This window comes from Grammomys surdaster, unplaced genomic scaffold (genome assembly GCF_004785775.1).
Source record: "Grammomys surdaster isolate TR1022 unplaced genomic scaffold, NIH_TR_1.0 215, whole genome shotgun sequence".
NCBI classification, from domain to species: domain Eukaryota; kingdom Metazoa; phylum Chordata; class Mammalia; order Rodentia; family Muridae; genus Grammomys; species Grammomys surdaster.
This window is the reverse complement of record NW_021604660.1, coordinates 3,685,575-3,711,594: the sequence shown is the minus strand read 5'-3', so window position 1 is coordinate 3,711,594 and position 26,020 is coordinate 3,685,575. Positions and strand designations below refer to the sequence as shown.

The following is a 26,020-nucleotide window of genomic DNA, read 5'->3' as shown; positions in this document are numbered from 1 at the left end:
AACTACAACCTAGAAAAAACAAGGAAGTAATCTTCCAACAACCCCAAAAGAAGATAGTTATACAAACATAATTTCACCTCTAATAACAAAAATAACAGGAAGCAACAATCATTTTCCCTTAATATCTCTTAACATCAATGGTCTCAATTCTCCAATAAAAAGACTCCAATAAAAATCTGACTGGATACAAAAACAGGACCCAGAATTTTGCTGCATACAGGAAACACACCTCAGTGAGAAAAACAGACTATACCTCAGAGTATAAGGATGGTAAACAATTTTCCAAGCAAATGATCCTAAGAAACAAGCTGGAGTAGCCATTCTAATATCAAATAAAATCTACTTTCAACCAAAAGTAATCAAAAAAGATAAGGAAGGACACTTCATACTCATCAAAGAAAAAATCTACCTAGATGAACTCTCAATTCTGAACATCTATGCTCCAAATGCAAGTGCACCTACATATATAAAAGAAACTTTACTAAAGCTCAAAACACACATTACACCTCACACAATAATAGTGGGGGATTTCAACACCCCACTGTCAGCAATGGACAGATCATGGAAACAGAAGCTAAACAGAGACACAATGAAATTAACAGAAGTTATGAACCAAATGGATTGAACAGATATCTATAGAACATTTCATCCTAGAACAAAAGAATATACCTTTTTCTCAGCACCTCACGGTATCTCCTCCAAAATAGACCATATAATGGTCACAAAGCAGGCCCCAATAGATACAAAAAGATTGAAATAATCCCTTGCATTCTAATCAGATCACCGTAGACTAAGGCTGGTCTTTAATAATGACAAAAACAATGGAAAGCCCACATACACGTAGAAACTGAACAACTCAATGATGACTTCATCAAGGAAGAAATAAAGAAAGCAATTAAAGACTTTTTAGAACTTAATGAAAATGACACAGCATACCAAAACTTGTGGGACTCCATGAGGAAAACTCATAGCTCTAAATGGACGCTGAATGTGGGGGAATTCGAGGGTGGGGAGGTGGGAGTTGAGGGGTAGGTGGGGGCACATCCTCATAGAAGCAGGAGGAGGGGGATGGGCTGGGGGTTCCTGGGCTTGGGGGGATTGGGTAAGGGGATAACATCTGAAATGTAAATATAATATGCAATAAAAAATATAAAAAAGCAAAGAGGAGGAGGAAGAAGAGGGAAGAATGTCCCTGAAAGTGAATCACCTGTCTTCTTGGTTTCTAAAGGCACAGTGACCCTGTGCCTCACTGTTAGCAAGCCACCTAAAGCTGGGGGTAGGGTGGTGGTGCTGAAGTTCGAAAGCTTTAGGGTCTAGACTGGTAACCCAGTGTCTCCTTGTCTCTGGAAGCTGGGACCTCTGGGACCTCAGCTACAGTGGCACTTAGAGGGCAGAGAATGAAGAGGTGCTTTTCAAGCCTTTAGGTCTCACTGTGGCTGCCTTGCAGTTCAGAATAATTCCTTCCTTTCCCGTTTCTCACATCAGGAAATGGAATGCCTGTTTTATTCTTTTGCCATCCTTGCATGTGGGATGCATAAAACTTACCTAGTGCAATGGTTTAGATGGTAAATGTCTTCTGAAAACCCATGAGATAAAGACTTGGCTCTTAGGGTGGTGTTATTGGGAGGTGGTAGAGCTTTGAGAGATGTGGCCTGGTACACAGCTTTATCACTGGTGATAAGCCCTTGAAGAGGAGACCGTGGGACCCCAACTCCTCTCCATTTCCCTTCTCCTTCCTGCCCCCATAAGTCTTCTCTATGACTTCTCTGTGACTCAATGCTTTCAGCCATTGACATCCTGACACCACACCAGAGGCCTCACAAGTAATGGGTCTACCCAAGAATGGGCTGGAATCTGTCAACTGTGAGTCAAAATAAACTACTTTATAATTATTTTGGATCAGTTTTATTTCTCAGCTATTGTTCTGAGTAGAGATAAATAAATGAATCACAATAAAATCTACCTTCAGATGGAAATAAATGAATATGTGATAGTATTTTAGCATTAAAAACAGAAAATACTGTCAGGTGTTTTCTTTATAACTTTCTAGATATTATAGCTGAATAAGAACCTAGTTGTTTTGTTTGTAAATTGTGGTGTATACACTAGTCCAGAAAGTACACAGGCTGTGCTGGCCAATACTTGAAGCCTGGCCTGCTGGCACACAACCATAGGTTTGGATACTGGGAGTATGAGAGAGAAAGTAAACTTGAGCCCAGAGTTCAAGATCAACCTGGGCAACACAGTGAGTCCCTACACTATCACCACCACCATCATCACCACCATCATCATCATCAACAACAACAAGAACTAAAATAAGTTAAAATATATCCGTGGGATATAAAGTGGAGTGAATGAACTATTAAAAGAAAACCTCTTAGTATTAAGCACCGAAGAGACACAAAGAAGAAAAGTAAAGGAGAAAAGAAAGGAAGGAGCAAAGAGAAAAGACAGAACAAGGATGACCTCTGACAACTTAATGCAAGAGAGACTACAAGAATAACAAGAATAGGGCCAGCAATGTTTCTGCCACCAAGTCAGATGACATGAGTTCAGTCCCTGGAATCTACATGGTGGAAGGACAGAGTCGAGTCCTGCAAGCTGCCCTCTGAGCACCACACATGCACAATGTACATGGAAGTGCACACACAAATAATAACAAAAGAATAAAGATTAATTTAAGGAAAAATGATGGGGAAAGTGGTGACATTTCTTTACAATATAAATGTAGTCCCTAAAACATCTGTGTTCTACACTTTCTGGCTGAGAAATACCAGAGAGATTTTAGGGATGGTTTCCATATTAATACATAATTGAACTGACTATACCTTGCTAGGTGTAGAATGTGACAGAAGGATAGGGGAGTCTGCCCAGGAAAATCTACCACTTTGGGTCCCTAAATAATAAACTAAAAGCAGTCTACAGAAGGGCACTAGTAAGCCATGCCAATGTTATGCCAACCTCCAGCAAGGGTTGTTTACTTGTTCTTATTCCAAAGGCTTCAAATGATTTACCACACGCATGCACACAACACACACACGCACACACACACACACACTGTTCTTTTTCAGAGCTCCATATAAATTATGGAAACCAGAGACAAATGAGTAGACCTCAACCATTCCTGAAATGGCAATACATGTTTTTACATACATAAAAATTAGCTTAAAGACAGTCTACTATGAATTCTATTTTGAAATTCTTCACAGTCTTAACAGAAAGGAAAGACTAAGATATCTGTAGAGTTTTCAGCACTAACTTATTAGGAGTTGCTTCATGCCTTAGTTCTGTCCTTACTTGGTGATGCACACAGTCAGTGTATTTAATTACTAGTTTACCAGGATTACCTTGCTTGGTGATGCATACGATTGGGTCTAGTTAATTACTGGTTTAACCAGGAGAGTGTAAAAAGTCCATAAAGTCTGAGCTTGTGTAAATAAGTGAAATGTAGAAATAATGTTAATGATAGCTATAAACATTCTGGAAATCATATAGAGCTAGACATACTACCACTTTCTGTTTATGCTATACTGTCTCAGTACTTAAGGCATAGACCAGTAAGAGCAACCAGTACCAATTGCTCACTTGAGTAAACAGTTCTAGCAACTCAGGACACTGCTACTGAATATCTTCTGCTGCCCTGATGGCTTCTAAGGGCTAGAAATGAAATGATTTTTACATTTTCAAAAACTAGCTGAGTTTCCCATTTAAAGCCTATGTGTTCTACTCAAATATCAAATTGAAACATTACAAATTCTTCTCAGAATTTGGGATCACATACACAACTGATTTATTTAGCATACTGTTTCATACGACTATGTTTCTGGACTTAAAACAAATGTTTTAAGTCTGTCCTACGGAAAAGAAAATACAGTGAGTTCACATGCAGCGGGTTGTGTTTCTCCAGCTAGAGAGTGCCAAGGAGAGGAGCGACTACAGAAGCAGGCTTGTTTACCTGGTTTAAGAGGTCTTCCACCTTCTTCTGCCATGAATCCCTGGCGGCAGTTTTCTCTCTCTCTTTCAGCTGCAACAGTTGGGACATCGCAGACTTTTTATCTTCTTCGTGTTGAAGCCTCAACTCCTGGCGAAGCTTGGAACACTCTTGTCTATAATAAATCGTAGGCATCTGCTTTGTAAAGACAGTTGTTTCTCTCAGGGAATGATCTCTAGGGGCTCATGGGGTTTCTAAAAGCCCATTTAATCCTCAGGTCTGTGAGTATGAATGCCACTGGGCTAACTTACAGAAAGTAGTCACTTGACCAAGAACTTATTACTCTACCGTTGGCAGACTAGGCGTGAGAACATATAGGTCTTCTAGTTTCTCGTTACTTCTCTGGTTGTTTTTGCATTCAAGAAAATTAAATTTAAAAAGTGAATCTGAATTCAAGCAGGGGAAAAAGGATTTCTAAATCCTCTCTGCATCTAATCATGAGAAAGATTAACTGACAATGCCACTGCTAGCACATCTTTTAAGGAAGCTATCACAGGAATACTTCCCACGGTGAGACTGCACTGCAGAGCCCAGTGTACCTAAGATTTTCAGTCCACTTGATCTCCAGGTCATGGGCCATTCTGTCCACCCTCAGCTTCTCTTCTTCCTTCATGGTGGCTAGTGTTTGTTCATGCTTGTGCCGTTCTTGCTGTAGCTCAGCCTGAGGAACAGAAGGACAAATGATGACAGGCCTCCATGAACTCAGACAGAACAACAACACGGCAGCCTCTGATACACTAGCTAGGAGAATTAGTCACGATATTTCAACAAAATACAAGGAGCACATTCTGTATTGAAAAGTTCTTCTCTTATTTTTTTTAAATCAAAGCTTATACTACCTAAACAATTTAAAGTTAGTTTATTAAAGCTTTTTTAAAAAATCATAAACATACTGCCATGTTCTTCTAATGAGTTCATATTCTTGTTTAAAATCAGACTACTTATCCAAAGCTTAATCATTACATCTGTGTGCCATCAGCATGATTAAAGCGATTATGAGGAATTTAAGTTGACTGGATGTTTCTCTTATGTAACGTGAAGCCGCATGGCCATGGACTTAATGTTACAATCATGACATGGCCTCTGAAGAATCCTTGCAGATTGGCATTAATCAAGTGATTCACTGAGTTCGGTGGCTGGAGGTGACTATACAGACGAAAGTGTCACCTGTGGACCATTCTAAGTGCTGTGGCTGTCCAAGAGCACCAGGCAAAACAGGAACAGGCATCGGCTAGCCTTTGGTCACTATGATGGGCTATTTCAGGACAGCACAGAGCATAGCAGTTATAAAGGTTATACTCAGTACTGAAACTCTCACAAGACACTGTTGACATGGCTAACAAACTAACCACTAAGGTGAACTCAGGCACTTGTCCTTGCCCAACCCTCAGCCTTCTCTCCACAACAGGCAGCACTAAACATTAATGTAATTATACTTAAAGCATTTCCTATTTAAGGAAATTCTGCATTAAGATTTATTTTTATTATGTGTATGTGTACATATCTATGTGTTGGCATGTGTGCATGTGAATGCAGGTGGCCTCAGAGGACAGATGTATCTTATCAGATGTCCCTGAGGCTGAAATTACAGGATGAGATACATTAAAGTTGGGAATACGGTGTATACCAAGGTGAGGTACCATATTGACATAAACACAACACATGCACACATGCTCGCAGGCCACATGCAACTTTCAACAAAATAGATTTACCAATTTAAAATACCTTCCTCCCTCATTTACTTTTGCTTATGTAAAACACCACCTCCCAATATGATTTAGTCATCTTATTCAGCTGTATGTAAAAAAACTGCTACCACTGAGGGTATAGACAACGTATGATATCATATACATTAACTATATTATTATAGTGCATTACATATTGTGTGCAAACTTATTGGCATATTAGCATATAGTATCATATAGCCACTAGAGAAATGTAAACAGAAGCCATCTACTTTGTCACAGACTTCAAAAATAAAATGCGATTGATATTTAAAATACACTCAGTTATTCCCTAGGTAAGCCATGAATACAATTATATACACACAGGATAGAAACTGCAGCAAGTATTCATACACACATACACACACACACACACATATTTGAAGTGTCACCAATTCTAAGGTAAAAACTTATACTATTACCAAAACCAACACCAACCGAGTGATTACACTTTGCTGAGTGCCATAGTGTAAACAGCTTAGCCCTTTTAATTATTATAACTGTGACATGAAAAGTATGATTATCCTGCTCTCTGTGTTATTAAAGTGTCAGGGAGGAAAATGCAGCTGTGTCCAAGTGACATAGTAAGTGGTGGATGCAGAATCCTCACAGGACCAGTCCCGCCTGACTGAAGCCCACACTCCAGATTACTCCTGAGGGAGGACATAAGAACTCTCGTCTATTGTCTGCCTAGTTTTACAGGTTCTGAAACTTTGCTCTACATCTTAAGAGAGGGAGGGGAAGGTGGAGCCTTCTGAGACTTGTAAGTCACAGAAGCTCTTGTTTGCTATATGCAAAAGCTGCAAGCTTCGACGAGAAAAAGAACTTACTTGCACATACTAATTATCCTGGATTGAACTGTGTCTGTAAAAAGCCTTCCTGAAATCTCAGCCCTTAGACTCAGCGTGTCTCAGGATGCAACCTGATGATTTGGAAACAGTGCTCACACAGTTTAATTGTTTATGAATTTATGCAGTTTAATTGAAATGAAGCTGTATCAGGGCAACAGCCTCCTTAATCCAGTATGACGAGCACACTTATGAGATGATAATATGGAGACAGACAGAGATGAAAAGCCTGTGAATAAATGCAAAACAACCTCCCGGGCTACAAAAAGCTGCAAAAAGAAAACAGTTTCCTCTTAGCAACATAAGAGAGAGGATGTCCTCATTAGCACCTTCATCCTAGACATCTAGACGAACCATTTCAGTTATGCTCAAATCCCAGCATTTGGATTACTTTTTAATGGGAGTCCTAGGAACTAATACACTGATTTCATACAATGATGCCCACAGAGGCTTTAAGGAAAGTGGCCCAATTGTATTTTTATAGACATTTAGAGTACAGAAGAGTCATGCAATTACCTCAACATTTAATAGGGCATCCTTGGTCTCCTTTAGCCTGCCTTTTGTAAGGTCCAGCTCACTCTGAAGCCTCTCCTGGGAATCCTGAAGACTAGCAATGAGTCCTTCAGCAGAGCCAAGACCTTGTTCACTCTTCCTTACCAGATCTTGGAGGCGGCCAATCTATGAGTGAACAGAGTGTTTTTTAATCTGTTGTACAAAGGCAGAGCAGCGCCATTTCCAGAGCTTCTGAGACAGTTTCCTTATTTTTGACTTTACTTTACTTGATTTTACTTTATTTACTTTATTTTTACTTCACGACTACGGAAGAAGCACTTGGCCATGATACTCTTTACCATCTGGGATTTCTTTTAGACTTCCATGTCTACAGTTTCTACTTTCCAGGACCATAATGCAAGGACATGGCTACACCTTTCCTTGGGCTCTCGGCTTAAAGAAAATTCCTGGTTATATTAGATAATAAAATACCACAAAAGGGATCTGAAGTGAGATAAAGATTACATTAAGGATGAAAATATAAACTGTTTTAAAGCTTTTTTAAAAAAATTGAACCATTTATATATCATGAATCGAGTCCTTGTGCTATCTAGAAAGGCAATAGACTTAGGTCAATGTTGGCAATCTCTTACATGTATCTGTGAGACTCGAGTTTTATTTGTATTTCCATATAAAAAGTTGCCTCAGGGGAGAAAATCTTTGAACTGGAACTAGGAACGAATGGACAATGTTTTAACTGGGTTAACAGAGACCCTCGAATTATAAGAGCTACAATCCATGAATTTAAAGATCTTTAAAATCTAAGAAAATACTATGAAGTCAAAACTCATTTGAAAAAAATGAGCAAGCCTTTTAAAATACATGAATGTTTTCCTTGCAAGTATTTTCTTACAAATACAGATTCCACAAAGAAAGCTCTGGAGACTGTCCTTCAGCACCCTCTATGTAGCCTTTCTGTTTGTGTGTTTGCTAAATGAGTCTGGGGGTGGTAGAATGTGATCTTGTTAGTGTCTCTAAATGGTCATAATCTTTGTAAAATGATTTAAGATTTCCCCTTCCTGTGCTCTAACATATATTCATAGCAAAAGAATCTGAAAATTTGGTAAAACTTCATCCATTTGATTCTCTGAGCCTAAGACCTATCTAGGTGACTAGGTGGACTATTTTCTTTCATGGTTATGACTGGTCTGGTCAGTTGTTTTAAGTTCTCTGAGTCATTTTAAAAATATAAATTGTCATAAAATACATATTCATCCCTGATTTTTAAAGGTTACTGACAGAGTCATAGATAGCATCCACTTACAGTGTTTGAGTACTTATCTATCATAACATTCCAATTCTGTATTCCATATTGCTCATTTGTGTCTTCATAACTCTTTGTGCTGATCTGGCTTGTGAATAATTGTGCACAGCAATGGTAAATGACTTACAGTAAGGAAGACCCGGGTAACAACTGGAAGATTATTGAACTTAGCAGAAAGTCTAGGCTAAAGTCCAGGCTCTGTCAATATAAAACAGGAGTAACAATCCCCATCTTGTGGGGTTACTGTAAATAAGCATATTAAAGGACATAGAGAAAGATATTAACTAGAAAAGATATAAAGGATAATCCATATGGAAAGAACAGATCCAGGTATGAGCCTACAACAGAGCCTACAATTATAGTACTTGGGAAGTTCAAGGCCAGCCCAGGTGACATAGTGAGTTCAGGCTAGCTTGGACACTATAGTAGGACACTGACTTGAAATTTTTTTAAGAAAGGCCTGAAGAGATGGCTCAGCATTTAAAAGCACTTGATGCTTGAGGATCCAGTTTCAACCTCAACTGTCTGTAACTCTAGTTCTAGGGGATCTAACACCCTTTTGTGGCTTCCACAGTATCAGGCACACATGTGATGTAGAGACATAGATGTAGGCAGAAGACTCATATGCACATTTTTTTAATTTTAAAAGAAAAATAACAACCAAATTTAATAATATGGAAATATTCTTGCCCAATCTAACAAGTTTTCAGTTGAATGAATATTATGTGAATGTAGCATATTTAAAAATATATGAAGAACAGCATTCTAGGTACCATATAAAGAATAAAGGGAAGTTGTATTAAGGAAATAAAGAATCTAATTAAAAAGGAAATAAACATTTTCTTTGTTTTCCTTTTTGCTAAAAAGCAAAATGTTTTACTTCATACATAGTTAAGTGTAATAAAATACCAAAGTCAAGTAAGGAATGAGAACAGCTGATTGTTTTCTATGAGTCTAATACAATTGGGTTATGTTTGAAAACAACTATTGTTTGCCACTGTCAGAATCTCTTTTTGGCTCATGGGAGATCTACTCTCCTTCCCGATTGGTATTCTGTGCTCTTAGGAATTCAGCCCAATTCCAGATAACAGCTTGGTCAGAGTATAACCCAATACAGCTGCCTCAGTCTGTAGCCACTGGGAATGTTTCAAGAGAAGTCACGAGGATAAATACATCATTCATAGAGATCTTAGATGTTCTGGAGAAAAATGGGTCTCCTAGTGACGTTCTTTTGTCAGCTGTACCAGGCCCAAAGGAATGCATGACTGAAGAATAAAGTCAACATAAATAAGGCAAATCCAAGAGGACAAGGAAAACCAGTTCCAGTGTCACCAATTTCAGTTCTGAATCAAATCTGCTTGTAGTTCACATTATCCTGGGACATTTTAATCACTTGGGTTAGTCCTCTGTCCTGATGGTTTGCATTCAAACTTCTGCTCTTTGCAACAGACAGAGAAGAACCTAGATTCTTGTTATTATGACTCCTGAGAGGATACAGAAGGTAGGTATCGCCTCCCTAGAGTCTCCATGTATTCAACCCCTTCTCTGTGGAAGCACAGAGGCTAGCATTGACATGAGCATAAACCTTGACTCTAATGTAAGCATCCTCATGTTTGTGCTTAGCATCAGCCTTTTGACACACAATTATTCAAAAATATTTCACAGGGCTTCTGTTGTTTAAGAGCTGCCTAAACTCTCTAACTAACTCAGGAATCTTTTTTCATTGGTCTTTGTATTTGTTGCAAAGGTAAAGTACTGTAGCCACAATGATTAAACTGAGCTTGAAATAATACCAATTGGAGTGAAATTTTGATTTTTATCTACTTAGTGGTATGGACAAGTTCTCTTTCTGAAGTGACTTAGTAACTAGAATCTCCTACCCTGGCTTGTATTACCGATAGAGGAGAGAATACAAAACAATGCTTGGGAGACCAGAAGTGATGTTATTCCTATAGTTGCTAATGCACCACATTTATACTGATATTCCAATAGTATCTACAAAGGTCCCATGCATCAAGGCCTTTGAATAATATTTCCTCAGTTTATCATTCTGTCCAGTCCCTGTCAATCACTTATTCCTTTTACAGAATGCATATAAAAATACCTCATTTTGTGAAATTCCTTATTAGCAGAGACCATGTTAGTTCTAACTGCAGTCACAGTGCCTCAGAGCTCTTTGTACCTAACCAATCATTCAATGTTTACTAAAGAAATAAATAAGTCAACTACTAAGATACACCATAATACTTAACTAATTAAGGGATAAAATCGCTTTAATATCTCAGTACGTTAGTATTTAATCTGCAAAAAGAACCCCAGTCCCTCCATTTTCCTAGACCTTGTACTACGACCAGGCCACTAGTAGGCCACAGGTGCCTCCATGTAGAAACAGGCAATGCCCACAGGCATGTGAACAGATCCAGAGCATGGAGAGACACAGATGACAGATGCTTGTATGTGAATTAGAAAAACACTTCCTTTCTTTTGGGGAAACAAGTTCTATGGAGATTAAAGCTATTTCTGAATTTCTCCTACAAACAGTGCTGACATTTTCTCAATAACCCTTTGTTATTTGCTTATGGTGATAAACATTAAGACTGAAGCTCCTGTCACAGGGCATGTCTGTCCAAGACTCCCACAGAGCCTGCTAAGTCCCTTTCCAGGAAAATGTCGTGGTTCCATATTGTCCTTAGCTGCTTCTGTGTGGTGATCTCTCTACACACTCAGCAGCATTGCACAGCCTCAATTCTAATCACAGTGAATTTCATGGTCATGGAATGCCATGGTGCTCATTCCTACCTATTCAATTTACTGAGGTTAGAATTACTTTTCTTGTTTCTCTTTAGTTTACAAAAACACAATAGTGGTGCCTGTTCTCCTTACTGTTTTGTAAACACTCTCAAGGTAGTGAAGATGGGATTTTCAATTTACCAACCACTTACACTCCTTTCCTCTTTCTTTCTCATTTGTGTATGGGAATGAAAGGACAACATAAACCCCATTTGTCTCCATCTAAGGACCAGACCTGATTTTAAAAAAGGCCGTAAGGCACCAGTTTCAGGACCACGAGTCCCAAAAACTAAGTCATAAGACAACAACCAGCTCTAGGACAGACTTTAAAATCCAGAATAAGATCATAAAACCCCTCCCAAAGAAGAACCTGGAGATAACCACAACAATGGGAAAATATCTTATCTCAGAATGGTCCATTTGTGCTCGGCGGCCCTATCTCATCACATGGCTGAACATTCATGACATAGGAATGCAGACCACCAACTACCTAGGACCCCCTAGCACCCACCAACGAAATTTTAGATTACCTAATCATTCTAGCAAGTCCCCACCCCCACCCTGCCCCGCCCCATTCCCTATAAGGAGGCCTGTGTAACTTTGTCTGGGGTCATCATTTCAAAGAATAATTGACCTAGCATACTGGTTGTTTCTGCAGAAGTGCTCTTTGTTTTTGCATACTGAGTCTGGGGTTTCATTTTTTCTAACATTACTATAGTTGCATGCATAATAATGTCATTGTAATCTGTTTTCACTAACGATTTGTGATCGGGTTTTATACAAGGTTTAGTTAACTGTGGAAAGGTGGCTATCCCTCATTTTAAGTTCAGGAAGCAGAATAGTAATCCTGTCCCTGGAGATCTGAGTCAGTAGGCTCAGCTCAGTCAGAAAGGCTGCCCAGTCTGAAGGGAGAGCAGAAGCAAATGAAGCCATGGGCTAAGCAGACTCTTGGGGAGCCATGAGCCAAGGAGATTCTTGGGGAGCGGTGATAATGTGGTACCAAAGCGCTACCAGGATGCTGAAACATAATTGAAAATGTAGCCAGGAGAGAAGAAAGCCATATATTCACTGCAACTCTACTCAGAAGTTTCAGTATGTAGATTGGAAAAAAAATGGAGATGAACCATTTAGAATTGAGACAGTAAACCTGAGGAGCCTGCATAAGAAACAGAGGTCACTTAAGTGCCTTCTAGTGAGGGCAGGCCACAGCAACTTTTGTGGCCTTTGATGAGAGTGCCTTCGTGAAGTCAGCGTGGGTTAGCTAGAACAACAGAAGACAGGCTGGGCTGCCATCAGGGTCTGCCATTAGCCTCTATCGCTCTCTAAGGTAAGACTCTCTACTTTCTCTGGATAAACATTTATAAACAACCCAGAACACCGAGCGCAATCTACAGCCCACGCAGGGCACTTGGGTCCTTTGCTGTGGTTTCCGAGGGCAGATTCAGAGTAAGAGCAAAGTGGCAAGTGAGGGCTGTTTGATGAGATGAGGTCAGCGAAGGAAGGAGGAGATACTGGCAAGATGCAAATGGTAAAGACAAAAACTCAGACAGAGAGTTAGAGGGAGCTCACCCAAGAAGCCATACAGGGATAAACCGGAAAGAAAGAAGGTAAATATTAGAGAAGCGTTTAGCAAGCCAAAACAGAGACAGAGGAGGAACTAATGATTTATAAACATGTGTGTGTGTGTGTTTATATTTACTTATTTATTTATAGCATTTTCTTATATTCTATCCTTAGCCTTTGCTTTCCAAGGCTAAATAAAATTTTCCTATCCATCCAACAATTAGTCTTAGATCTATCGAGTATCCAGACCCTACAAAGTTTCTTTAAAATGAGGCACAGTGGAGCAGAGCCTAAGCTGCCATTTTGCATATCAGCTGCTACCCTTTCACCTAGTCAGATTCCCCTCTGGTTGCTTTGCATCCCTCCACAGAAAACACTGCTTTCTAGTGAATGTTTACCTAATAGGATATAAACAGGGCATTAGGAAAATCCAGCACTGAGTCAAGACCTTTGGCTGGTTTTCTCATCTACCTATGCCCTTGCTCCAGATTAAGTGAATACAAAGTGTATATGTAATGTAGGCGAAAGGCCTAAAGAGCTCTTGCCTCCTGATTGGCTGAAGTCAGCTTGTCTCCCAGCGCTTGCTTTAGAGTTTCCAGCTCTAGTTGGAGCTGAGTTTTATCTTCTTCCAGACTCAGCTTCTCCTGTTTATATTGTTCCTCCAACTCCTGAGAAAGAGAAGGGAAATGTAAAAATTAGTAAGACCGTAGTACTATATTCCTAAAGATTCCAATAAAGACGGTCCTGCTAATATTTTACTTTTCACGTCGGCTCTCCCTGTACAACTGCCACGCCATTTAATATGCAATGTGGTAGATCAAACCATTTCATATAGTCATTAGTCAATGCTTTTAGTCATAAGAGTGTTTGATTGGCTAAGTTACTGTAGAAAACCAGGAAAGCATGATAATTTTGCTGAAAAAACAAATTTTCTAATTCTCTTAAATTCTCCATTCTTTTATATTTGTGTACAAAAATTCCTCTATCATTTCTGGAATTCGCTGTTCAAAGGTGGAGTGTAGGTGAGAACCAACAAGAGCAAAATGAAGGAAAGTAGACTGTAAAATCAGTTAAACTGATGCCTGGTAAAGAACTTGCCGACTCTCTAGGCATGCTACTGAATGCCTGGGCCTCATAGGCAATAAGATGTGGTATGGCACCTGCTTTAATAACCCACAGGACCAAATAAGGAGTTACTCACCCATCAGAATTAAACTAAATGTACACAGAGAAGAGGGAATTTTCTAAGTAGAGGACTGATAAACTACAGAGAGAAAGACGATTGTTGGCATGACCACTCCATGGTATGGTTAATGGTAAAGTTTTTATTTTATATCCAAGAGAAAGAAGAGCTAGGGGCATGTGGACAAGTCCAGGGCAGACAGAGAAAGAAACAGGCTGGACATAGCACGTTGACTGCACATGGCTTTCTGTGAGAGAGAGGAGATTAGCAGGAGATGGAGAATACAGAAAGCATGGTGAGAGAAACAGAAATGGAACATAGAGGGAACCAAAAGAGCAAGAATAGCATGGTTATAGGAACATGAGCAGTTTGGGGGAAGGGAAGCCCATGAGCTGGAGGGAACCTAGGGTAGGGGAGGAGGGAAGGAGGGTAGAGATGCTAGCTTGGACTTTGGAATGTGCAACAGGTACTTGTGATTCTGAGGGAGGCTGGAGGCCAGCATGAGCTTTGATATACTGATAGGTGCCATTGGCAGCCACGCCCTCTGCCAGAGGTAAGGGAAATGACTCCTTTTGGTAGAGGGGAACCAGTTCACTGGTTCCTGAGGAATCGCACCTTTTATCCTATTGCAAGAGGTTCTCCTTCAGTCTAGGCTGAGCTCACTTCTGGATGCATGAAGTGCCTTTTGAAGTTTGGAGACCTGCAGTTTCCTTTGGACTTGACACAAAGTATGGTTGGAAAAGCATGCCAGTTAAACATAATGGCGGCATAGAGGGGCACTGAGCATCCCAGGTAGAGGGAAAAGGATACTTAAACACAGAGGAGGTGCACATACATGCACAGCATGGTAAAAGTGCTGTTTCTATAGTGTAAGGCGAGGGAAATTGAGCAAGGTTGTTAGGGACCTCCACGACACAGTGGAGTTGGATGGGATTCCGAGAGTAGCCATTGGTTTTGATATATGACTGACACACAGCTATGATTTAGTACAGTGAAAATATTTAAATTACAATCTACAGAGGGAAACAGTCTCTAGGGGAACAGGCACTGGCTTCCTCCGGCTCTGAACACTGGACTTGCTAGCTGGGTTCTAGCAAGTATGAAGTGACAGCAGTATGAAGTAAAGTCTGTAAGGATGCCCTGGAGACACTAGGGCCTCATGGCATGGGCATCCTCTTCTGAAGTTCCAGTAGGGAGGCAAGTGGTCTGCATCATGACACTATTGGGACACACAGTTTAAGCAGGTGAGCTTTTCATGTAGGGGAAGATGGCACCCTTCTGAAACCCCAGTTCCTAAGGGACAAAGGCTAACCTGTCCAAGGAGAGCAGTCTTGGGGCTACATGATCATTTCTACACAGGTTATCCCTGTACATTTGTTCAGATGGTGAATTCCCTATAGTTACAGTAAGTAATAAATAAGGAGAAGAGAGGTTCTATTAGCTAAACTTTGTTTTGTCACTGTCACCAACATTTTATTAGTCACTAAGTCCCTTAGGATAATTCTTATCTTTTATTTTCTTTTATTGAAAATAGATTTTTTCCCTCCTGATTACATTTTCCTCTCTCTCCCCTCCTCCCATTTCTTCCTCACAGCCCCTCCCATTTAGACTCATTCCTTTTCTGTCTCATTAGAAAGAAAAACAGATTTCTAAGGGAATACACACACACACACACACATACACACACACACCCACCCCAAAATCTAACAGAGTAGGACAAAACAAACAAACAATGAAAGGAGCCCAAGAGAAAGCACAAGAAGCAGAGGCTCAATACTGGCACACTCAAAACACTAAACAGGAAGCCATAATATTTATGCGTATAGTATAGCATAGACCTCCGCAGGCCCTGTGCATGCTGCTTCAGTCTCCATAAGTTCTTTTGTGTGTTGACCATGTTGATTCAGAGAGCCTTGCTTCTTCAGTGTCCTCCACCTCCTCTGGCTCTTACGCTCTTTCTGCCTACTCTTCTGGGGTGATCCCTAAACCTTGAGGGGAGGGATTTGGAGACATCCCATTTAGGGCCTAGGGTTCCAAGGTCTCTTGCTCTACACAATGTCCAGCTGTTATTTGATCCCATCTGTTGTAGGGAGAAGCATCTGTACAGGGCACTGATCTGTTTCCCCTAAATCCTCTTTAAAAAATACTTTGACATTAGAGAAAGAGGGTTCTGGAAGAAAGCTAGTTTTAGCTTATATACTTAGCATATTCGCTGGGCAGAAACAAGGGGAGGGGGCGGCAGCAGGTAAGAAGCAAGCTGTTATGGCAAGTGGTACCCAGAAGGTAGCCCAGAGGGCTCTGTAGTAAATCTCTCCAAACAGGAGCACTCCCTCCAGGAGCTCATGAGCCCCAGGAGTCACAGGTGTGGTGAAGGAAAAACTTGCTGGGTTCGAAAAGGCTGGTCCCCAGCTTCATAAAAGCAGAAGGCACTGGCTGGGGGAGGGGCTCTGGCCAACCCAGCTGTGAGCCTGAGTTTCTCAGACCTGTGCAGCTAGCTGCCTGTATCCATGTGCAGCGCTCGTGAGCTGTCCCATGTTGGGGTGGGCTTCTTGTAGACGCAGCTGCTTCTGAGTCACTCCTGCTCCTTGTAAGTAACCCCTCATCTGAGCTCCCAATAGGAACTCCAAACCAATCATCACCTCCCCAACTTGCACACTGGTGGAATTATTACTTTGTTCTGTTATAGCCTCTTTCTGGGGTGAGTAGGTGTGTATATTTCTTCTCCAAGGGAACCTCCAACACAACACAAAGCTTTTGAATGTGTTCTCAAACAGGAAAGGCAAACTTGTTCGCCATAAGTAGAGGGCTGGAAAGACAGCTCAGGAGTTAAGAGAACTGACTGCTCTTCAGAGGGACCCAGATTGGGATTCCCAGCACCTACATGGTGGCTCACAACCTCCTGTACCTCCAGTTCCAGGGGGATCCAATGTCCTGCTTTGGCTTCTGTGGTCCCTGGCACACATGTAGTGCAAAACCACTCACACATAAAATAAAAATAAACACATCTAAATTATTTTAAAAAGGACTGTAAGTGGGCCAAAGGCAGGTTTAAAGGTAGCTCAAAATTAGAATTGAATGAGTCAGAGATGACTGGGAGCTATATGGTGATGACTCTTGCTGAAGTAACATCTCAAAGCAGGACATCGTCAGTTAAAAAAGGACGTGTAAATGAAAGTGACGAACAGTAGCCAGGGAAGCGGCCGTGTGCTGGGTGCCCAGGGTGCATGGTGTGCGTTAGTGTGTAACCCTGAGCAGAGCACGGTCACCTCTGTAAGCAGGCACAGGACGACACAAGGAGGGGACACATGAGCCAGCATGGAGAAAAAGGCAATCAGTCTCTCGAGAGTGTGCCACGAAGTTTTGTCTCCGAACACATGATAGTTGAGATAGAAGTAACATTCTAAAAAAAAAATTCTAATTTTTACACCTCAAAATATCCCAGTACTTATGCCACAACATAAAGGTATATTATGGCAGAGAGTCTAAATTTATACTCTGTCTATTCCACTTAGTAACGTTTGTGACACGAATCTCGAGTCATGAGTATCAAGGGATAGATATATCACAGAAAAATCACTTGTTAAACTGTAAAGTACAATGATATAAAACATTAGAGCCCTTACTAGCAAACATCTGCAGGAGGGTAATTAAGTGGTTTATAGTTTTACAAACTCCGAGACCCAGGTCTGAGTAAGTCTTACAGATTGCAGGAGACTCAATACACCCCCTTATCAGTAAGCAGGGTGCAACAACCAGTCAGGATACAGAGAAAAATCTGTATTAAAGGTAACTGCAGTATGGCATATGACAACAAACACTAGTAGCATTATTGATCACCACAGCTAGGACAGGCATGAGTATAGGACATATTACATCCTCTTCTACCAGAGAAGGTGCCGGAGGCACAGCTTAGGGTCCCTCCCACCACGACCAACAAGCAAAGTGCTACCTGTAAAGGTGTCAGGTGTGTCAGACAATTTACATTTTCTGCTGTGTAATATTGCTAGCATATAGTACCTTTAATAGGGTGATTATTTAAGGAAGGGAAAAAATAAACACACACACACACACACACACACACGCAAATAATATTCCCAGGGAAGGAAGGCATCTACTAGAAATCTGCGTGTTGGTGAGTTAAGGCTTCCTGAGATGGTCAGTTATCTCGTGATGAAGAAGCTCCAGATGAACGAGCGCTTACATAAAGTAGTCTGCCTTAATAAAGCAGGCCTCTATCAGGACTTAGCGTAAGCCAGACGTATCACTACTGGCATCATGATTTAAAGCACGCTGACAAGACAGGAGCCAGGAAACTCCAGCAACTGTTCTTCCACAATACAAGTCATGATGGACCACTGCCAGAGTCTCGAAAGTTTGCACTCACCGTCTGTAGCTTTATCCTATCTTTGCTTGCATTGCTGTGGACAGCCTCAAGCGCCATGTGGTGTTTCCTTGCTAATTCTTCCAAAGTCTTCCCATGGGTCTCATTTAACTGGGCCACCTCTCCTTCCAATCGATTCTGCAGGTTCTTAAGCTCCATTTCATAATATTCTTGCTGAGTTCTCTTTGCTTCATTTACTTTCTAGAATGAAAACTAAGATTAAGAACTGGCACCTGCTTTTCCACCAATGTTGTCAGTGTCTGAGTATCTTAGACGTATATAAACTAGAATGAACTCATTGCTTTGGGACCTAGACTTTGAAACCATACAATTGTTGTTCTCGGAGAGTCACAAGGTGGGTGAGGCAAAAATAAAATCGTTTAAATCAAGAAATAAAATAAGACATTGCTGCATTAGAAGCAAACGTGGGTTGGTGCAATAGCAACCTTAAAGGATGAAGGTTTGTGTGCAGTACACAGAATGGCTTACCCGTTAACTACTCATATAATATCCAATACAACTGGGGAGTCAGTTTCATGCCTGTTCACCAATCACAAGTCAGTGATGAGAGGAAGTAAAATGACAGTGGCAATGCAGTGTTATGACTTGTATGAAAGGGTATCTATTGTATGATGCTAGAGTACACAGAAAAGGGGTGTAACCTCTGTCTGTCTGTCTGTCTGTCTCTTTTTCACACACACACAGAGTGAGAGAGAGAGGCAGAGAGAGAGAGAGAGAGAGAGAGAGAGACAGAGACAGAGAGAGTGAGAGACAGAGAAAAACAGACAGACAGATAGACAGACAGACAGACAGACAATGAATCAATTCAATGAGGGAAGAGAAAATATCGAGTTGGCAATGACAAGCTCTCACACTGACTTTCACAAGCCCAGAAGGCATCTAAAGATGTTTCATGTCAAAAGCATGGATTCATAACCATTTCCATTGCCTTTCAGCAGTTTGAAAGGTGAAAAAGTAGTTAACCAGGGGACAAAGATGCAGGGAGACGGAAGGCCTAACGCGGTCTAATGCACACAAGTTACCACAGGCCACATAATCCTGAGAATACTGAATGAACAGTGATGGCGCTCAGAAACGGGCACAAGTCAATAATGAAATGGGGTCTTCATGCTAAAAACTTGGATTTTTATTCTGGAGGGGATGAAAAGTCACACACACACACACACATGTGTGTGTGTGTGTGTGTATTCATCTTTGTAATAGGTTAAGGAGAAAAGCTTAGGAGGTTGTTGTCACTACCATCCAGAAAAGCAATGATAGCTACTTCAACTTACGATCTGTGAGTGGGTATGAAGAGAAGAGCATGGAATAGAAACATATGAAGGGAGATTGGAGAAAACACATGGGGAATACCTCCCCTGACTAGGTCAAGTAAGGAATACAATAAGCAGAGTATTAAGGAGAGAGAAGTTCTGTACATACTGCAATGACATGTTTATCAGAACCATAAATAGAGACATTGAGTGGAAAGTTGAATATGTAAGACTCGGGAAACAACTTTGCAACTCTCAGTGAACAAATGGTGTTTGTTGTTACTGGAATAGATGAGTGTGGAATAAGAATGAACCCTGGGCTCATCTTGCCAGGAAGGTCATTACTGTAGCTTGCAGGGTTCACAGCTGGGTACTATGTTGCTTTGGTTACTTTGCCCCCCTGGTGGCAAACAGCACTTTTTGGCACTGTGAAAGCTGGGATGAAACTTCCTGGTGAGCACCAGCTTGATTTCCCATCGCCCTGTGACTCAAGCTTGTGATGTCTTCAGCAGCAGGATCTTACTACCATCAAGTTCTAGAACACAACTAGGACCAATAGTGATGACGGCAGCAATGTTTTGGGAGTAACTGTGGTGGTCTGAATAGGAATGGCCCCCATAGACTTGTGTGTTTGAATGCTTGGCCCATAGGGAGTGCTACATTAGGAGGTGTAGCCTTGTTGGAGTAGGAGTGGCATTCTTGAAGGAAAGTTGTCATTGTAGGGGTGGGAGTGGGGGGCTTTGAGGTCTCCTACACTCAATCTATGCCGGGTGTGACACAGTCTCTCCCTGCTGCCTGCAGAACTCTCAGCTCCTTCTCCAGCACCATGCAGGCCTGTATGCTGCTGTGCTCCCTACCATGAGGAAAATGGACTAAATCTCTAAAACATAAGCCAATCACAATGAAATGTTATCCTTTAAAAGAGTTGCTGTGGCCGTGGTGTCTCTTCACAGCAATGAAACCTTAACTAAGACAGCAACCAATTGCTACCTGTTTCACAAGACAGAACTGTTAGTATTCTGGCAGAATGTCTGGTACTGCCATCTGGGCTAAAACCTGTGGCTGGGTGGGTCATAGGTCCTAGGGGAAAACCTACTATCATTCTATGCAATTAACATTGTATTAAACTGTCACCCATGTACTTAAACGTGTAAATTTATGCAGCTTTCAATTCTCAGCAGTGAAACTTCTTGTTTTGCAGGAGGTGGGATTACTACAGAGACTCACATCTGGTCAGAGTGCAGAGAATAAGAGGCTATAGAGTGCTCAACTTAAACGGGACATGTGTACCACACTCCCTACCCACAAGGCATAGGAATCGACTCAGAAGAGTCAGAAAGATGGAAAGAGCCGAGGTTAAGAAGACTGAATTGAAACAAGTGTTTTGTGGCCCTTATAGAGCCCTTGCAAGCATGAACTCACAGGGGGCCATGGCAGATGCTCAAGACCTGCACAAAACCAAGCCAGCCCAAGTCCAAGCATGAATGGAAGGAGCTCACAAAAATCCCACTTCTGGCTGAGGAGCTACTGGCAGTTAATGACTGCTAAAGGGAAAAGAGGCAGTGTTCTTGGGACTTAGTTCTTACTAACTAGGCTGCCCAAGTTCCAGTGGATGGCCCAGCACCCATACACATACTGGAAGCATCAGTACTTAGTGGGTTTAAGTAGAACTCATGAATTTGAGAGGAAAGGTAGTAGATATATGGGAGGATGTGAGAGGGGAAAGATTTGATCAAAGCACATTATAACACATTCATGTGTGAGATTTTCAAGCAATTATCATTTTTATTGCTAGGAAAATCTCTACTGCTGGGGGTCTGGGAAGTACAAACAGTACAGTGTATGATGTACCCAGTCTCCTGATAACTACAGACTGGGTAACTGAGGCAAACCCAGCTTCAGTAGCATGAGTAACTGAGGCAAACCCAGCTTCAGTAGCATGGCGGTAAGAGAAGGTAATATCAAGTTAAGGAGTGAGCAGCAGCAGCAGACACTTCTAAATATATTTAAATATCGATAGGAAAAGGGAGAGGATAACCCAAACTCACGCTTGTTTTGTGGGAGAAACAATCTCTGGCTTTCTATGACACTGTCCATAATTAAGCTGCAGCTGTGGCCATCCCAATGCTGCTGTAAGAATTTTTACAACTTGATTGTTTGTCATCTTCTTTTTACTTTTGTGAAAATTCCCTAGGATCCAGGCACCATGCTATATAGCCCTGTGGTCTTAGATACTGGGGAGGCTAGCATAGAGGATTACAAGTTCAGGGACAGCCTTAGTGGAGACTTAACAAGACCCTGTCTCACAATACAAAGTAAGAAGAGCCTGGGATAGAGTCCAGAGGGCAGAGCATTTCCCTGTACAGGTAAGGCCTTGGGTTGCAGCCCCCCCCCAAAAAAAAACAACCTAAAAACCCAAACAAGAAAGATAGGAGGAGGGGAAAGAAATAGGGGAGGGGAAGGGAGAGGGAGAAAAGAAAAAGATTCCTAGGAGTATATGCAATAACATATTTTATTTATTTAAAAAGTATGCTCAAGGTTGCATATTGGGTTACCCTTCTGATTGTATGGGCACCTTGTTGAGCATTACCAAACTTATAAGGCCTTTGATTAACATTTAAAAAAATAAAAATAATAAATAAATAAATAAATAAATAAAAATAAAATAAATAAATAAAAAATAAAAAGTTCAATATGATCTATAGTAAAATACAATCCCACTCAATTTCTGGCTTGAAATAATAGAAATTCTTAGATTTTTGTAATATTATTTTATAATTTTTATAATTTTTTATAATTTTATAAATATTACCCAAGTATTTGGAATGCATACATAAAATTGCATAAAATACCTTTAAACCTCATTTCCTCAACAACAAACAAAAACTAGACTAAGAATATATGTCCCCCACGCAGCAGGACTTGGGATCCGAACTCCCTTCCTCTCCTCCCCGCTCCTATCCACCCATCAGAGTACCTTCTCCAGCTCCAGCACCTGCTGCTTCTGTTCTTCATCCAGGCTCTGCGTTCTGCTCTGCAGAAAAGCTTTTTCCTCTTCCAGCTGACATAATCTCTCGTTGGCTCTGGATTTTTCTGATTCTAAATCTTTAATTGTAACTTCCTGGGTCATCTGAGTTGCCTGGAGCATTCCAATATGACCTAGAAACCGCCCCCCACAAAGAAAATCCCCTTAGTTTATAAGTCTGTCGCTATGAAAGTGTGCCTCTAATGACACAACTGTACTTCATGCCTGAGTGGTCCCCAGCTGTGTCGTTGGCTTCCTTGCTGTACAAAGGGAAATAATCATGGGAATGTCTTACCCAGTTAGACTCCTTTAGAAAACAAAGTCCAGTGTTACACCACTGATGGTTCCTGGTACCATCTGGATGTTTTTAAAATGAGAAGCTGCAAGGTAAACAAGTTAACCTAGGACCTTGTGGGAAAGTCCCCTGGGAGCAACTATGGAAAGAGGGCGCACTGACTAACCCTACGAAATGAAAATGGACCATTTATTCTCTTCTCTTCTTCCCTCCCCTCCCTACCCACTCCATTTCTCTCTCTCTCTCTCTCTCTCTCTCTCTCTCTCTCTCTCTCTCTCTCTTTCTCTCTCTCTCTCTCTCTGTCTCTCTCTGTCCCTCTCTCTCTCTCCCTTCCTCTCCCTCTTCCCCACCCCAGCTCTCCCTCTTTCTCTGGGAAAATTTGTGTGCAAGGAACAAAGGTAGCAGCTGAGTTTCCAATGAATTCATTTTAGATAAAGACTGGACTGGAAGGCAGAGAGAGCAGTATTATGAAGATGAACTAAACGACAGTTAAACTGGGTGAAGGGTGTGGAAAGAGTTGGGCTGGATATGATCACAGCACACTGTTTACATGTCTGAAACTGTGAAAGAATAAGCAGAAGACTTATTTAAGACGGGTATAGGTGAAGGGAGAGACCTGAGTGTGCGAACAGGTTTGCAGAGAAAGCATCATTGAAGGTAGCGGTTTTCAAAGAACCCTGGACCAACAGCAGCAGACTCACTGGGAACCCTAGTCAGAGCAGCCTGCTGCAGCCCAGTGAGAGGGAAAGGCCGGGGGTAGGCCTGCCTGGCATCTGTGGGCACACCAACAGCCTGAATGACTCTGATGCATGGCGGAGATCATTTAAAATGACGTGTTTATGGGCAAGAAAATTTGCCAGTGAGCCAATCAAAATTAAAAGTGTTCCTGAAACAGCTTCACTGGATATGATACATCATCCACTTAGACAAAATGCAGCTTCAGACTTGACCTGGAAGAGCATCTGTCTACTAAGGTGATGAACTGCAGACCACCACCACATCACATGGGTGATTCAGCTGTGTGTGTGAACTCACCTTTGTTCTCCACATACAATTTTTTTCACAGTCAGCCAGTCAGACGAACATACAGACAGAGGGGGGGAGGATAGAGAAGAATAGATAGCTCACTTTCATGCATCAGGAGTGTGTTCCATAAAAATATACTCCTAAGGCCAAAAACTGTGAGGCATCCTGAGGCAGGACAGAAAGACAGGGGACAAGATGGGGACGTGGGAAGGAGACTGGTCCCAAGCTTAGGTGAGGTCTCTCACCAACACTAAGTCAAGCATCCCAGTGCAGTTAGCATGTGTTGTGAAAACTGTTTACATAGAGACAACCCTCCTTTTACATAAGGATATCCACAAATAAAAACAAAAGCCGCAACATGCTATGCTTAAAGACTGAGCATACTTAACTTCAAATTCAGTTTTTTTCTGGGAATCTCACAAGCTAGGCTACTAACTTTGGTTGACAATAAACGCTTCCTGTGATTTGGGGATGTGACCCTGGATAAAATCCTGGCTTGGAACACCTAGGAACTCCCTTACAACCTCAAATACCACGACAGCTGTAAAGATGGCAACTGAAAACCCACCAACATTGTAAGCATGGCTACTGTAAAGACAGGAAAATGCAGGTCTCCCATGAAGGCTGGGGCCAAGTGTGTGTATTATTCAGTGATCACCCCTTTTCTGTTGACTCTGGGTTTGTATCTATACTAAAAAAATCCCTTCAGGCAAACAGTTTTGCTTCAAACTGGCTCATCCTGAGAATCCTGTCTGCAATGAAGTCACAGACCTAGCTTAACCTTTGTGGGGTTCCTTAGGAACCCCACAGTCTGCTGGCAGGAAGGAAACTGTGCTCCACAACTACTGACAATCCCATCATTCCAATGTCATAATCACCCCGAACATATTAAGACTTCTAAAATAAAAAAGCACAGTCTAAAAAACTTCAAAATACCAGGAGGAACGGTAAATATTAAATTAGAAGAACTGTCAAAATACTCAGATATTGTTTTGAATGAACAGCAAAGCCTCTGTTTTTTTCGGAGCACTGTGCCAAGCTATGGGTAGACATACTAGCTTTGAGGACGAGATCTGAAGCTTGCTCTTGCAATCGCTCCCGGGCAGCTGCTAGCTCACTCTCCACTTCCTTGTGCTTGCTTAACAAGGCCATTTCTCCCTCCTTGGCATCGTCAAGCTGTTTTTGCAGAACCTAAGGAAGATCAGATGGCCATAATCAAAATGCAAGCATGCTGTTAGACTGAAATGTTTTCTTTAAATTACAAGCATCACCTTTCTCTTTTCAGAATGTTCTGTGTAACTAGGACTACTTAGTTTTAAGTCTATAAGATGAGGTAACAAACCTGGCATTTTAAGTCATATGACCCAATGAAGGAAGCCTATTTCTACCCTGCCTACTGCATTCGAATGCTCTGCAGATACTAACAAGGCCAGGAAGCCTTCTGCGCCAGTGCAATAACACCTGAGGAGGTTGTTGACATCCGTTCTACATGTGGGCTAGCTCTTACAAACTTCACTTTTAAGAGCAATAATTTCTTTGTTCAATGTCTAAATATCAAATAATGAGGCAGACGTCCTTAATAAAGAGAAAAAGAAAAGCACAATTAAGCCCTAAGCTCAATATTTCCACTTTCCCAAGCCACTGGAGGAAATACCAGGAAGCTGTTTAAATGGAATCCATGTATAGTATCAATACAATCTTAGGGTTATCTTTCTGGGTGCTTAATATCTGAATTTCTAACTGAATAGGTAAAGGTAATAAAAATTACTCCTCCCACTTTTTTTCCTCACAAAGGCAAAGAAAAAAATTAGGAAAGGAGCTTAGAGTGGTACGAACATAAACAGAGACTGCTAAAGCCAGCAGGCTGCTCTTTGAATCGGCAAATTAATACACAAAAAGGAGATACACACACACACACACACACACACACACACACACAAAAGAAGACAAGGCTAAGCAATGGCTTAGCAGTTAAAATTATTTGCTGATCTTACAGAGACTGTAAGTTCAGTTCCCAAGCACCCACATGGTAGCTAACAACCATCCACAACAGATACATGGGGTTTTGTAAAACACTTATATGCATAAAATAAATAAAAAGTAT

The 26,020-nt window shown here is 41.2% G+C and overlaps 1 protein-coding gene across 2 annotated transcripts in view; it reads right to left on the bottom strand.

Moving 5' to 3' along the window:
- Fam184a (family with sequence similarity 184 member A) overlaps positions 1 to 26,020 on the bottom strand; it is a 116,858-nt gene that overhangs the window by 35,217 nt on the left and 55,621 nt on the right. For both annotated transcript variants that reach the window (XM_028772614.1, XM_028772615.1), the window contains exons 3-9: positions 24,972 to 25,107; positions 22,548 to 22,729; positions 18,300 to 18,497; positions 13,278 to 13,400; positions 7,080 to 7,241; positions 4,531 to 4,652; positions 3,956 to 4,106 (exon numbers count right to left, since the gene is read on the bottom strand). In XM_028772614.1, coding sequence (XP_028628447.1) covers positions 3,956 to 4,106; positions 4,531 to 4,652; positions 7,080 to 7,241; positions 13,278 to 13,400; positions 18,300 to 18,497; positions 22,548 to 22,729; positions 24,972 to 25,107 — 1,074 coding nt within the window. The remainder of the gene's footprint in view (positions 1 to 3,955; positions 4,107 to 4,530; positions 4,653 to 7,079; positions 7,242 to 13,277; positions 13,401 to 18,299; positions 18,498 to 22,547; positions 22,730 to 24,971; positions 25,108 to 26,020) is intronic.